Raw genomic sequence first — 15,703 nt, 5'->3', positions numbered from 1 at the left:
ATGAGGGACGCCGCAGTGGAGGGCTCTGGAATAATTTCGACCACCTGGGCTTCTTTAACGTGCACTGACATCGCACAGTACATGTGCCTCTAGAATTTCGCATCCACTGAAATGCGACCGCCGCGGCCGACATCGAACCCGCGTCTTTCGGGTCAGCAGCCGAGCACCGTAACCACTGAGCCACCGCGGCGGCCCGACTAATGGCGAGGCGTGGCTGGTTTCGGAGCGCCAGGTAGCATTTCCGTCCAGAGGACTGAAAATATAACGGAAAGCAAGGCACAGAAAACGGACAAGAAAGACACGGCACACAGTTTTTTGCACTGTTTTCTGTCACGTTTACGATTCGCCTACCCAGCCTAACTCCACCAGACTTGGATGGGACAGCGGTGCTTGGCCCAGAATAATGAAAAAAGTCTGTTGTGACGACAGGAAAATTTGTTTTGTTTTTTATATTGTTAGGAAACTGTTATATCGCAGTTATTGCATGCCCCACGTAGCCTCAACGATCACAACAAGTTTACGAGGTCACAGCCACCGCCCGGCTGTTGAAAGTGAAACAATAGGTTAGAATTTAATTGCAAATTATTTTGCGAATGCAGGCGAGTTTCACGTGATGAGCTATAATGACCCACCATTCCGAAGAAAAAACACGCGAACGATAATTTGGCCTCTCTACATTTCCGAGACGTTTTACCTGAGGCTCATAATAGAGTTTTGATTGTTTCGTAGTGCTCCACATTGCACCGTCGTCACCTGCACAGGGTGTCCGCCTCCGCCTGCCCCCGTCCACGGGGTGGCCAGCTTCTCGACGACCAGCATGGGCTCCGTGGCGACGTACAGCTGTGACCAGGGATACGCCGTGCACAGGGCCACCGCTCGACGGTGCTTGGCCTCCGGGGAATGGTCGCACCCCATACCAGTCTGCCTGGGTGGGTGTTTCAGTCACTCCACTCTTATTGGGCTGTCGGGTGAAGGAGCCAGGGTGCGGTGTGTCACCTGGCCACATGGTGGCCGTATGTAGAATGACCTCCTTGTAATCGCATCCACCAGGAAATTAGTTCCCGTCCGGCCAACAAATCCTCCGGTTTTTCCTACAAGTGTAAGTTCGAAGAAACGGCGCAGAAAAATTTAGGAGAGCACTTAGGTCACCTTACATGCGTTTAGGCGAAAGCCTTTCTGACACCGCCACATGCGACGTCATCAGTCGCGCCACCTGTGGCGCCATCAGTCACCCTACCTGTGGCGTCATTTGTGACGTCACATACATATGCTGATAACGTGATAATTTCGCATTACGACATACTACGTCTTCCCTATATCCGGAATTTCGTTATAAACAAAACTTGATTCAGTCAGAACTGTTTACTAATGAAGTCTTAACTGATTGCTCATTAAGTCGTAACTAATTAAGTCTTAACTAAGTGCTACTGACAGTTGGAGCGGACACTTTCTGAGGACGGACAAATCCTGCGGACACTTCGCTGATCCATGAGCCTATAAAAGCTTTTTTTCGACTTAAAAACGCGACGGACATGAACAAGAAGGATGAACGGTTAAATTAAGGCGCTAATCGTCCCTCCAGTTCTCGTCCACGATGTCTTTTTCTGCACTGGTTCTTGAACGTCTTGCACACCGTCTCGCGCAACAGCAGTATAACTTGCACTCACGTTCGATAAGTAAAATGAGGAAGCTGTCTTGACTACTATATTTTTTTTTCTTGGATGAGAGTTGATTTATGTGTCTACGAATTTATTTACGACTTTTCAAGATCAACAGAATGTGCCTTTTTTTCCCCCAAGGAACTGGCTTTCTCCATATCCAAAATGGGCTTAACGAATGTAGCCGGCTCATCATTTAAAACCCTTTGCCTTTGCCTCTCAGCATTTGCAGTAGTAGCAGCCACGCCATATGCGTCAAGGCTGGATTCAAAGTGCCGTCTAAACCTTCAGAAACCGCAGATTGTGTCTCGTCTTCGTTCATTTAATTTGCTTCCCAATGATCGCATATGCTACAGTCACAAGCAGCCTCATAGAAGCATAAAGGAGAGAGCAGTGAGAGTGTATATCCTGTCGTCAAATACTGTCCAGTGAGCCAATCTGCCATCCACACCGCGTAGGCGTGCCATGCGGGATACCGGTGGAGCCAGCCAATGGCAGCCTCCGGGGATCGCTGTTCCGCTACTCGGCCAAGGTCTCGTACGTGTGCAGCAGCGGCTACCGCATCTCCGGATCTGCCGAGAGACGCTGCCAGGAAGACGGACGATGGAGCGGGGACGAACCGAGATGCGAGAGTGAGTTGTTTCCTCTTCCAAACGCAAAAGAACCTTGAGATCACTGCGGCGACCCGCACTGGAGCAATGCGGAAGAAAAGCCTCCACATACTATATCGACGTCCGTGGCTGTTCTGACGTCCATGGTTATTTTGATGTCTAAGTGTATTTTTTCGCGTTTAATTAAAGAACTAATTATACCTCATCAACGAAATTTTTTGCCACGGCGACATTTTATCACACACGCTATCTGTCACACTCACACTTTCACACATTCATCTTCAGAGAACGACGTAATTCGTGCGGACAAAATTTGCGGACACTTTTTGCTGACACGACGGAGCCATATAATGCTCTCGCATTAATAAATTGACACCCAAAAAAACTGAAACCACTTTCCGCAAGCGACAGCTTTAGCATACCGTCTTCGTCATAAATACGTCGCAGGTGCTTTGCGTTTCAGTGACACGGGAAAGCTGTTGTCGTTAATGCGTGAGTGATTGCCAAATGGGATCGATTTCGCCCACTGATTGTTTATCTCGTGATCTGCACCCGCTGTATTTGCTTGGCTTAGACAAGTCTGCTTCTTCACTACTTCCTGTACTTTATTGCGTGTTCTCCTTCAGCCGAACCGGTCAGAACAACAGAGTTCTTTAGGGCATTTTTTTAACTCTGCCATCGCACTTTGCGTCCCACAGTCTGTTATCATTCGCATTGTCGTCACCTGAGCTGCTCGTCTACATGTGATCAGCTCGCCAGGAAGAAAACATCGGAGGTTTCTGAGGTTTTTCCCGTCAATCCACTAAATACAAATGCAGATTGATCGAGTGAACACGTGAGCTTCACGCGCATTCTAGACGCCTCCCATCGTACTATAATCCACTTTGATAGCTGCCGCTCAGTACAGATAGGTTGCGCGTGACGTCACGGACACTACGATGGTGGAATCATGTATATAATTTAACCTTGTTGAAACAAACTTGAATGGTCCGGGCGATTACTTCCTCACAGCCTATAGTTTCGTTATGGCCCGAGTTGATCGAGTCATTTCTTCGTTATAATCATAAATTCGTTATATCCATTATTTCGGTATAAACCGTTTCGTTATAACGAGGTTCGACTGTATATCTCCCAGAGTGCACATCGAAACAGGTGGTGATAGGCGGATTGGATACACGCGCGTGCAGCCTTTCAATGTGGCTTCTGTTCGCGAACATGGCGGCTGCTTGAAGTCGTTGCAAGCACTCTCCCCAGCAGCGCAAGTAATTGGCCCAATATTGGAAATGCATGGTTTCACTGTGGTCCTTTGCAGGACCGGCATTTGCCAGTACATTTTCAATATTGGGCCAATTGTCTGTGCTGCTTAGCGCTGGTTTCAAGAACCCAGCATTAACGCTATTACACTGTCGATTCAACGGGCCTTCCTTAACAGGTGTCACATGCATGGCAAACCCAACGGTCACCAACGGCAGGCTGGCGCCCACCAACGACAGCTTGTTTCTACCGGGCAGCAAGCTTGGAGTAATCTGCGACCAGGGCTACGAATTCTGGGAGCGAGAACTGACCTGCACCGACCGAGGGGAGTGGAGTCCTGCGCACGCCATCTGTCAGCCGAGGGGGTGCCAGGAACCTCTGACGGTCGCCAACGGGGTCGCGGGACTCGCGTCCAAAGTGGACGGCACTCGCCTCGTCGTCACCGTAGTCTACTCGTGCGTCCAAGGGTTCGTTCTGACTGGGGCACGGACCATGACCTGCGACGCCGAAGGAGGTGGGACTTGGTCGGACGATGTGCCCACTTGCGAGCGAGTGTCCTGCGGACAGCCAGCGAACCTGGCGGCGGGATTCGTTTGCGAGGCTGGGGAGAAGCACTTTTTCGGAGACGTCGTCAGGTCGGTGCAGTTTTTTATTTAGGTATTTGTATAGAAACTGTTGGCACCATTCTTAAAAACGTGTTGCTTCTTCAAGTGAGTGAACACAGCAGGATAAAAGAAACCGAATACGGCAGCAAAAAAGCCCAATCAGAGAGAGCTCACCCCGGTCCTTATGCGCAAAGGAAGTTTTCTGGCTGATTGGACTGGGATACAATGCAAGAAACCTAATTTATGACAGTGTTCAGAAACGCAGAGAAAAATCTGGTAATATGTAAAGTAAGGCGCGTACTACGTGTGCCATACGCGAGACACACGACATAATCATAACGACAATCTTATTTTTCTTTCATTAGTACGACAACGTTCGTCCGGAAATCCGATATTACAGCTTTCGCGTTATGCGTTTTAACCTCTATCCTTACGTTACGTGTACGCACTTAACCTAGATATCTAACGAAGCAGCAGTCAGATATCCTTTTATTAAGACATTACTCACGTTATCGCAGCAACAAAAATAAGTAAGTGAGCTGCAGTTAAGTTACTGCTTTCGTGAGGAACCATAGGAAACCAAAAACAGAAAACCATGTGCATTGTTTTTCGTTATAGGCAGAAAAATATTGCGCGCAAAAATATCGGACGGCGCTTTAAGGAACTTGTCAGTCGGCAAATTTGCTTTAGTCGCATGCAAGTCAAGAAAATAGCGGCTTTTCTCTGTCAGCGGACTCCTTTCCAGCTAATGGGCCCGGCCGATTCCCATGAGCTAAATATCTTAAATTGCGCTAGTTGATTTACGGATGCCGAAATGGCAACTATAGCGTTAAAAAGACACGGGCACATGACGCGTGTGTCCTGGCGCATCTTTCTGTGTCTGTGTATCTTAATTAGGCGCTACTTACCATGTCAATTCTCGTGAGCCTACTAGCGTAGGGAGTGGCAGATGAAAGGGGATAGCCCCTGCCTGCATTGTTAGGCTACTCACGCTAATAGGTTCACGAGAATCGGCCAAAGCCATTGGCTGGAAAGGGGTGCCTTGACAGAGAAAAGCCGCTTTCTTTTTTAGTTGTATACAACTATACTAAAAAATTCGCTTTATTGTTAATGTAGTTAGTTAGTTTTAATCAGTTTTGTTTATTTACTCTTATTGCACGTTTAGACAGTTTTTGTTTGTTTATTATTTATTTAACATTCCAGGCGCTGAGGGTGTATTGAAACGGTCCTGTGTTGATAGACTACGGTATTTTGAAGAGAGAGAGACCACTGTCAACGAAGACGCAGCTTTTATAAGCTATAAAAGACAAAAAAAAACTAAATGTAGGTGTCGCCATTCCCGGCCGATTTGGGAAGTAAGCTGCGTGCGTCGACACTGATTTTTTCACCGCGGAACCCAGAGGCTATGCTAGACAGCCGTTCACTTCAGAACGGCGGCCACCGAGTCCTTCTCAGCGTAGTCGTCACGAGTTTGACTCGATGTGGCGGGAAAGTTTTTAAATTTAATTTTTTTCCGCCATCAATGAGTATTTTGCTGCCGGACAAACGTTAAAGTAACGAGAAACAGCCAGAGGGTTGGTATTTACTAGGAACAATAACCAAATGGTGTTGTCCTCGGTGCGCATTTAAGTTCCATTGACAGCTTTTCTAGTTTACCTCCCTGTCCTGCTTTCCTATTACCCTCATCCTCTCTCTCTCTTGCCCTCAGCACAGAAGGAACGCTGAAGCATTAGCTTTTCAAATACTTATTTCTTTTACTGGCAAGTACTCTATAAAGCCAATAGTGCACTGTTGATGTTCGCCTGCTTCGTCCAGCTGCCGATGCGAGCTCGGCTACACGCTTTCCGGCCGGGCCGAGATAGCCTGCCTGGCGAACGGGACGTGGTCCTCGCCGGAAGCACGGTGCGAGCCTGTACAGTGTTCCAAGCTGTCGAACCCGGAGTACGGCGAAGTTACGGCTGCAAGCTCCGAGTTCGGAGCGACGGCCACGTACCTCTGTCACGTCAACCACACTTTGCTGGTAAGGAATCGCGGCTCTTCGTTTAAATATTTTCCCGACAGCTTTATGCCGTCCAAGTTGTAGCATAGACACTTTGATTTCTCAAAATTTATCACTTCGTGGGAACCCTCTCTCTTCTTCATGATTTTGGCCGTATTTTTGCATTCATTTGGTCGTAACGTAAGTCATATGTCATAACGAAAGCAACAGTAAGTGCGGAAGCTAACGACCAATCACAGCAAAGGCAGGTCTAGTCGCAGTTCAGCCAGTAGCCGCCCGAATGCCACCGTATCCAGTCGGATCCAGTCCTACCGAGTCGTAGCAACCATGCTCTACCAGCTCTTAGAAACACTCCCCACACAGTTACTCTCCCGAGGTGAGATTAGCGCCGACAGATGTCGACTGGCGTGTCAGATACGCATCCCGTTTCGTCATTCGTCGGCGTCGGTTTACTGTTGCGATACAGCCATGGGACGCCGAGACCAGCGTGACGTCATCCCCCACGGCCTACGTTACCGAGAGCAACGACCAATGGCAGAGAACGAAATGAAACGAAAACGAAAGGGACATTAGAAAATGTAGTCCCTGGTAGCTTTATTAGCTTTTTCTTCAATCAGTAACATACAAACCCATGTAGGATTAACAATTTTGATCATAGCACATGAGAATTTTAGAGGTTTTAAAAAGTGAAAAAGAATTGCGTCTGGTCTATTTCTGTTTTTTTATGCATGCGATCCAAAAAAGGCTATGAGCTTATTTCAATGCGTTATCATTAGAACCCCGATGTCGGAAAAAAATTTGTCCGGCTGTCCGCAGGTCCATCTGCAGCCTCGGTTGGCAAGTGTCAGAGAGCAGAGAGGGAAGTCCTTCTCTCTACTTTCAAAGGAGATGGGAAGGGAAGACGAAGAGAGGGTGGGAGGCAATGGGTGGTGGGTGAGTGGGGAGGAGGTACGGCGTGTCACACTGTGATTGTTGGATTGGATCGGGAGAGTGGAGCGAGGTACGGGGGGGAGGGGGGTACGACTGGGTACGGCTGGGACACGGTCTGAATTCGTCAGCGGCTGCTATGCTGACTAGGGCTAACGCATACTCTGCCGCACCAGTAGCATTGATCGTCTTTATTTCTTTCTGTTTCGCTATTGGCGTGTGTGATGTACCAGATGGTTACAAGCTTTCAACCTCCTTCGCGCATGCTCTCCAGGGAAGCCACTGGAGGAGGTGCAGCTACGCTGGGTCGTGGAGTGACGACGAGCCTACGTGCGTTCCGCTCCAGTGCCCTCCGCACCCACCCGTCACCAATGGGAGGCAAGTACGAGGGCCACTTCATCCTCGAGGAAGGCCACACAGTGATGTCCACCTCAGAGAATTTTCCCTTCTGCACAGAATTTCAGAAGTAAAATTGAGTGAAAAGGGGAAATTTTTAGAGTTAACTGCAGGGAAATTTAAGAACCGAAAAAATTGTCTCACTCTCTCCAAAATTGGCCGAATTTTCAAGCTGATGCAGGATAAAAAGGCCTGAAACAGGGATTTTCGAGTCCGAGTTAGGGAATTCTCAGTTTCGGCGGGGAACCTCAATGGAGTCACAACTCTATATCCGCTTCCATGATCAACTAAGGGAACGCACATCATTTAAAGCAGGACTCTTTTCTACGCGGGATACCTGCCTTTAAACTTACAGGTCCTTCCGCACCGTGAATGTGGATTGCATGAACTTCTGTTTCTCGCTTTACTAAAGAAAGGCCACAATCATGGCCTTTTTAGTGCAGCGCTAGTTAAGGCCACGTGAAGTTCTCCGCAGCTGGCGAAGGACAGGGTTAATTGGAGAGACATGGGAGAGGCCTTTGCCCTGCAGTAGGTCTAGTCACGCTGATGATGATGATTATGAAATTCTATTTTACAATGCTATACTCGACGCATTCGAGAATGAGAGAGGCACGAATTCGAGCATTTAGCTCTGGGAGCGCTAAGGCGATGATAAAAAGGAGCAGCTCGCCAGTGTCTGGAGATTTGCACCTCCGCACCATAGTTCTTCGATAACAAAGCAGCAAATGCCCCACAAAGGTGGCCCACCAGCCAATGGCGTTGACCAATTTTCATGACGTTGCGGTTAATCTGTGACGTCGTGAAAATCGGTCGACGCCGTTGGCAGAAAGGAATTCTTTGCAAGGACGTCCGCAGAACTTTTTCCAGGGGGGCGAGGGGGGGGGGGGGGGGGGGGCACCCGATGACCGGGGATGGGGGCGGCGGTAGGTTAGCACCAAAAAGATTAGTGCATAAATAATATCCGTAATTTCAAGAAAGGGGGGGGGGGGGGGGGGGCAACCGCCGCCCCTTGCCCCCCCTTCCGGACGCCCATGACTCTTCGATGAGCTTTTGCTGCTTTGTTATCGAGTCGCATACGACTAGCAACGCCAGTAGGAAATTCAAGCTGGCGCTACGAGAGACGTGCACAATTAATGAAGCACTACAAGCAAAGTGCTAGTTACTAACACTTTATTTACTCCCAAAACCGCGACCAGAACATTAAGTCTCACACAATCCACTGCGCCCTTCCGCAGTTAGGTGCCAAGTGGCTAAATTAAATACTGATAACAATTAGAATTTGGCTGGCGCACCTCTTAATGATTCGTGAGGAGGGCTCCGCGGTTTAACGCTTTTCGCCAAGTAACAAACGGCGGTTGCGAAAGGACCAGTCGGCGATTACAAAAGAATAAGAAGGATGGCGGCCAAGCCTTTCTACAACTTGGAGCAGCCGACGGGATTCTAACCTGTTCAGGGAGCTCGGATTCGTCTGTTCCGTACATATTCTAAAAAAAACTCATCGCTAGCAAGCTTACTGTAGGAAGCAAAGTGGGGCATGGGGATACAACTTCGAGCACTGCTCTAAAACCGATCATAATGGTCATTTACATGAACCAGATATGAGCGGGTTTAGTCAGTCGTCGGACTGATCAGCCAAACTGTGCGACTACGCGTTCACGTGAGCCCATTACTAGCGAGTCAAGCCAGTCGCCACGCGACCTCGCAGGCGCGGCGGCGCCTACAGTAAACCGGCTGCAGTTTCTCACCCCTGAAGATAATCGTATTCTCAACATCAATTTGGGGATTAGGTGCGGGTAGATAGGCAAGGTGTGTAACGGCCCGACCCGAAGTACGGATGTTCAGAACGAAACTAGCGTTTACGTGAGCCCGACAGGCCGACTTGTCCCAACATTGTCGAGTTCATGTAAACGCCTATATAGAGACTTTCGAGTCATGGACTCTAGTATAAGTTAAAAACACGATGCTGGGGGTTAATTGTGTATAACCGAAGATTAAACGCAGATGACAGCCATGCCTGTCTGAGCCTAGGTCTTCTAGAATTCTGGTTTGATTTGGTTTTATGGGATTTAACGTCCCAAAGCGACTCAGGCTACGAGGGACGCCGTAGTGAAGGGCTCCGGAAATTTCGACCAACTGGGGCTCTTTAGCGTGCGCTGACATCGCACAGTACACGGGCCTCTAGGATTTCGCCTCCACAGAAATTCAACCGCCGCGGCCGGGATCGAACCCTCGTCTTTCGGGTCAGCAGCCGAGCACCATAACCACTGAGCCACCGCGGCGGCCAATTCTAGGATTCTGCAAGCGAGAGAATCTATCGAAAAACACAACAGACAATCTTCTGTTGTCACCGCAGATTTTGCTGTAGTATATTGGGACCTGACAACAGAAATTTTTTTAGTAAAAACAGGATTTTCCGTAGCAGTGAGCAGTTTCCTGCCGTAACGACTGAGCCAGTTCTATCGCAACAACAGACAACTTCACAGTACTACAGAAAGATCGGTCGTAATGACAAGATAAACATTTCTGTTGTGTTTCGTAACTGTGTATTTCGTATTTTTTGACTTGCAACCAAAGTCGACCTGGCCCCAGCCATATACGGCGAAAAAGTAAAATCTTCGTAAGGAAACGTGATGCAGACAAATTTTTCCATACCTTCACAGAAAATCTTCCCGTTCTCTATTACCTATTTCCTATCACCCCATTAGAATCACAGGTTCGAGCAGGACGCTGGGCAGCACCGTCGAGGTGAGCTGTGCCCGGGGCTTCGAGCTGCGCGGTGCGTCGAGGCGGAGCTGCCACAGTCCGGCCTTGTGGACTCCGCCCAAGACGCCCGTGTGCGAGCCCTCCGACTGCGCCGAGCCCAAGGCGGGACCCCAGGCGCTGCTCTCGTACACCGACACCGCCCTGGGCAGCCGGGTGCGCTTCTCGTGCGAGGAGGGCTACGCGCTGCGGGGCAGCGACTCGGCCGTGTGCAGCTGGGGCGGACTGTGGACGCCGCCAGTGCCTGCCTGCGCTCCGGTCGACTGTGGGCCGCCGCCTCCGGTAAGGTCTGGACCCCGGCGGTTGACCTCATCATCTTCCTGTTTCTGGCAGGATTTGAATCCAGTCACATATACTTAGCTCCACGGGATAATCTTATAACATACAGGACAAAATGAACATGTAGCAGTAGGGGAGCCTCGGTCCTGTGGCCAACGTTTCAACCAGAGGACCTGTCTTTGCCTTGATCAGTACGGTAAAAGTGGCAGGAGTTATGTAGGCCATTCGTTGTATCATTAGTAGAGGTCATGTAGGTCATTCACTCCGATAAAGAGAAACAGAAGCAAACGTGGGGGTGAGAGGGAAAGAAAGGTTTGTTTTGCCCTTACTCTCACCCCCCTGGTGCTTCGTTCCCGAAGTGGATCAGCTACATAGCCCCTGCCAGTGATACCCCACTTTCCCAGGCGAAGACAAGCCATCTTGTCGAAGAGAGAGGGAGAGACTGAATAATGGGAAGGCAGGCGCGTGTCCTGTGTCCCCTTTTTCTCTGTGCCTGTAAAGTTTGCACGTGAACATTTCGTCTTGAACAGCCTACAACTCAGCGCAGCTTTCTATCCTGTTGAAAGGCAGGGAAGTTAACTAGACTATGCCCCATTTGCTACCCTACGCTTGGAGAGGGGGTGAAGTTTAGTTTGGTTTACGGGGTTTAACGTCGCAAACTACTCAGGCTATGGGAGACGCCGCAGTGGAGGGCTCCGGATAATTTCGACCACCCGGGGTTCTTTACCATGCACTGACATCGCACAGTACACGGGCCTCTAGAATTTCGCCTCCATCGAAATTCGGCCGCCGCGGCCGGGATCGAACCCGCATCTTCCGGGTCAGCAGCCGAGCACCATAACCACTGAGCCACCGCGGCGGCTATTGTGCATTATAACGTGCGAGTTCCCTCATTGCAAATCTTACCTTGCGAAAAAAAAAACCATGTAATTTGAACGGACCCATCGCTCCATCAGCACGTGTTGAAAAAATTTTAAATTCGGCTATTGATTTATTGTATGTGTCTGAGTGTGCTTATACTGTTTTATCTTTTATATGCTTATATAATAATTACATAAAAATGACGCTTTTTTGTGTCCTCCATAAATGTACCCGTAGCCGCCTCGGTGGCTCACTGGTTATAGCGCTCGGCTGCTGACCCAAAAGACGCGGGTTCGATTCCTGCAGCGGCAGTCGAATTTCGATGGAGGCAAAATTCCAGAGGCTCGTGTGCTGTGCGATGTCAGTGCACGTTAGAGAACCCCAGGTGGTCGAAATTTCCGGAGCCCTTCACTACGGCGTCCCTCATAGCCCGAGTCGCTTTGGGACGTTAAACTCCCCAAAACCATAAACCAAATCTACCCGTGTTCACATACAGTCGAACCTCGTTATAACGAAGCTGTTTATAACGAAGTAATGGATGTAACGAAGTTGTGACGGTTCCCTTAGAAGCTCGGTCAACGCGGGTTAAAATGAAACTATGGCTATAACGAAGTAATCGCCGGGGACCTTCAACTTTGTTATAGAGAGGTTCAACTGTATATGCAATGTAGAGGTCAATAAGGACGAGATTCTGGAGGTTTAGAACTCTTAAACCAGAGCTTAATTTCCTAAGGATTATGGGGTTAATATACATATAGTAGTCAAGAATCCCGCTTGTAACGCTTTGCAGTTAGAAGACGGACAAGCTGCGGAGGTAGGCGGAACCACGTACCAGAGCGTGGCGAAGTACGCCTGCCGCACGGGATTCCGACTCGTAGGCTCTGGGCAACAAACGTGCGGTCCCAACGGAACGTGGACGGGTGACATCACGAGCTGTGACGTCGTTTCCTGTCCCACGCCGGACGAAGTTCTCCACGGCACTGCAGCCTACGCGAGCACTAGGTACGTGCGCTAAGAGAGATCTACTCGTATACTTCGCTGAGTCACAAGCTTGAGTTATTTGCATTCTAGATTGGATTATTTGCAGTATAACAACACTGAAAGCCAAAACCGCGAGTCATGCGAAACACTACGCTGTGGTGTTGCTTGCAGAATCACCAAACGGCAAGTTTTTATATAAAGGACAAGAATTAATAAACACGGCCAGGGATTGTATACGAGTTAATTATGCTTGTTGACAAGTACTTTGTGGATGAGTAAAGTGTGCTGAAACTTCTCCATCTTAAAGAAAATTGATTTGTCTCCACTTCATCTGTGTCAACGTCTACTGCGATAACCTGTAGTTCCGAGACTTGATAACATTGACCACACCTCGATATGTTTTTAATGTTTGCGTCCCGCTGGATGCGAGTCTTTTGTGCACTTTAAAATATCCTTCTAAGCCAAGGTATCGCGCTTCGGTGATTCACTTTCATTTTCAGACTGGGGCCACAGTAATGGAGACTTTTAGCATTTTTAGAGACAGGGCATTGCAACTGGTCATGCACAGATAGGCCCGACGCTGCAGGGACTGACACTTAGTCAGGCATTGCCTTTTTGTCAGCCTCCTCGACAAACTTTCTTTGTATTCCTGTCAAAATAAACATTCATTCATTCATTCATTCATTCATTCATTCATTCATTCATTCATTCATTCATTCATTCAAAAACGTGTGCCCGAGGTTGCCGTGCCCCTGGCGCCATCTGGCGCCGTCAGGGTAATCTGCGCACGCGCACTGACAGTGTGCTATGAGCGGTAGCGTTGTCCGCTATGCTAAAAGGCTAAAAGTCTCTAACAGTGAGCTTCCCGATGATGGCTTCCACATGCGTACTTTGGTGACTGGTTAAACTAGTAGTGCTTTTGTCAGATTAGCGCATTCTAACCCTCTCAGTGCCGTTCATGTGCCGCAGATTCGGCTCCAGCGTCGAGTACCGGTGCGACCAATGGTTCGAGCTCCATGGTCCTCAACAAAGAACGTGTCTGGCCAACGGGACTTGGTCCGACTCGGCTCCCCGATGCCTTCCGACGTCGTGCGCCGTTCCGAGGCCAATAAAGCACGGCCGGGTCCACTCCACACCGTCGTTCAGCCTGTTCGCGTGCGAGCAGGGCTTCAGACTCGTCGGCGCAAAGGCTCTTAGGTGGGTACCTCGAGCACGCATGACTACGCACGGCCTAAGGAGGTGTATAAAACTAAAAAGAAAGAGTAAAGTTTAGTTAAAATCCGGCGTTTGCGTTTGGATTGGAAAACATTTATTCCGTCAAAAATGCAGATGCAAACGGTCCGCGCTAAGTGGCCACCAAACCATGGCTGGCGGCGACCTGGGCGGCCCACTCGGTGGACAAGGCTTGAATGCTCGGGTCCGAGCTGACAAGCACGGCCTTCCGTCGCTCAACAGAAGGAATTCGTTCTAGTTCCTCCGGTGGAGGTTCTTCTTTACATTGCCATAGTGTGTGGTCATACGTGGCTATTTCGCCACAGAACCTGCACTCGGGGATATAGTCATCCGGGTACATTTTTGATAATAGATAGGGGGTAAGAAAGACCTCGTTTGGAGTCTCCTCCAGGTGGTCTCTTGTGCCTTATCCAACGTTTTGTGAGGTGGTGGAAATTTGTGTCTTTCCAATTTGTGATGAGTTGTAATATCATGAAAAGATGCCAGCGCCTCCTTGGAGTAATCTATGGATACGGACGACCCACCGACTCGGTTGACTTCGCGCGATTACCATCGTGCACCCTGATTGCTTGTCTCTTGCAGATGCCGCGCCGATGGAACATGGAGCGGTGACCTCCCCGAGTGCGTGCCCATGAACTGCTCTCTCGACGGGCAGCTGTCCAATGGCAGGCTGGTCCAGGACGACGCCACGGGTGAAACGGTCCGAGCGTCCTGCAACCCGCGGCACAGACTGCAAGGCGCCGGGCGTTGGACTTGCCTTGCCGACGGGTCCTGGATGGTTCCGGGGGAGGCGACCACGTGTCTGCTGGCCGAATGCCCTCCTCCCGACCCGCCGCTCAACGGAGTGGTCTCGGGCACAGATTTCAAGTACGGTGTACGAAAATTTGCCGCAGCATGTCAGACCCCGCCTGTAATAGCTTCGTCACTTGCGAAAGACGGCGAAAAAAAAATGCACAGGCGATCATACGATAAGATGCTATAAATATGCGTTAGCAGTATTGGTTGTACATTTTGCCTCTACAATGACGGCATTCCTTTTGCGTTTTTAATTGTAATCCACCGTCGCTTTTTCGCTGCTGTTCTGCATGGGTTTCTCGTGGGTGGAGGCGTAGGGAGGGTAGAAGTTAGTGGATCGGTGGTCGGTTTAAGTCGGTCAAATACTTCGTAAAAAGGCTGGTTGTAGGTTGCGTTCAGACGTGCCAAAAAAAAAAAACGCGAAGCAGTGGGTTTTCACAAGACGTCGGGCCAACTTATCTCACCAACTGCCAGTCGACATGGTCGGTAGGCAACCACATGCCAAGCTTTGCCAATGCATACCTGGCCGACCAAAATGGTCTTCAGCCAGTCCCCAACCTGTTGCCAACCTTCGGCAAGCCGTCGACAGTCGGGCATGTCTGCTTGGGTATGGCCTTCCGGTGGTGGAGGGTCGTGATTGATGGTGCGTGAGGCTCCTTTGGGTGGAGAGAAAATGTCGGTTGGTAGTGGGTAAATATCCGATGAAGTGAAGGTGGGCGTTTCGGTGGTGGGTGGAGGACTGGAGGGTAGAGAGAAAAGGTGGGCGGGTAGTCGGTGGAGGTCTCCTTGAGGGAGGCGGCGGTATCACGCAACACCAGGCGGAGATTTTGCTGAAGTGCATTAAAAAAAAACGAACCACAAGGACGCAACACGACACCCTACGTCTTTTTGGTGTTTGAGCCTGTTCCGCGAATTCCAGTAACACGTGGATCTCCTCCTTAATTGCTCATATGTCTACTCCTCCACATGTCTTATATCTATAGGTATAATGAAGACGTAAGAGGCAGAAAAAAATACCCCATTTTCTAGAGGCAACATTTATTTGAAACAATTTGTTTTAATATTCGATCTATTTTTTTTCATTAACGCAGTCTTGAAGCATCTGCAAGAAATGATGCTTTTGAAACAGTGCATGAAGTTGTGAGTAAAACTAAACGCAGCCTTTTAGACACTAAACGACGCCACAAACCCAGTTTATGAACGGAACAGGCACTATTTCATGAAGACCTCGCTCTCTGATTGCGCGAGGCCTGCCAGACAGCGAAAAGCCACTTGAGGTCGTGATCATGTGCCACTTGCAAGGCGACTGGTCGACTAATTTCAGGTCCTGGTACCCAGCGTATC

At 49.4% G+C, this 15,703-nt stretch overlaps 1 protein-coding gene across 1 annotated transcript in view; it reads left to right on the top strand.

Annotated features, from left to right (window-relative positions):
* The window catches only part of LOC149366044 (sushi, von Willebrand factor type A, EGF and pentraxin domain-containing protein 1-like), a 57,945-nt gene that overhangs the window by 33,827 nt on the left and 8,415 nt on the right, over positions 1-15,703 (top strand). Inside the window, exons 24-32 of the mRNA XM_089547911.1 lie at positions 762-929; positions 2,117-2,290; positions 3,702-4,158; positions 5,944-6,148; positions 7,329-7,432; positions 10,156-10,492; positions 12,141-12,352; positions 13,301-13,528; positions 14,147-14,431. Of these exons, the coding sequence (XP_089404037.1) occupies positions 762-929; positions 2,117-2,290; positions 3,702-4,158; positions 5,944-6,148; positions 7,329-7,432; positions 10,156-10,492; positions 12,141-12,352; positions 13,301-13,528; positions 14,147-14,431 (2,170 nt within the window). The remainder of the gene's footprint in view (positions 1-761; positions 930-2,116; positions 2,291-3,701; positions 4,159-5,943; positions 6,149-7,328; positions 7,433-10,155; positions 10,493-12,140; positions 12,353-13,300; positions 13,529-14,146; positions 14,432-15,703) is intronic.

Source organism: Amblyomma mixtum, chromosome 1, assembly GCF_055824585.1.
Source record: "Amblyomma mixtum isolate Tamu chromosome 1, ASM5582458v1, whole genome shotgun sequence".
NCBI classification, from domain to species: Eukaryota; Metazoa; Arthropoda; class Arachnida; order Ixodida; family Ixodidae; genus Amblyomma; species Amblyomma mixtum.
This window is presented reverse-complemented; position numbering and strand designations above follow the sequence as displayed.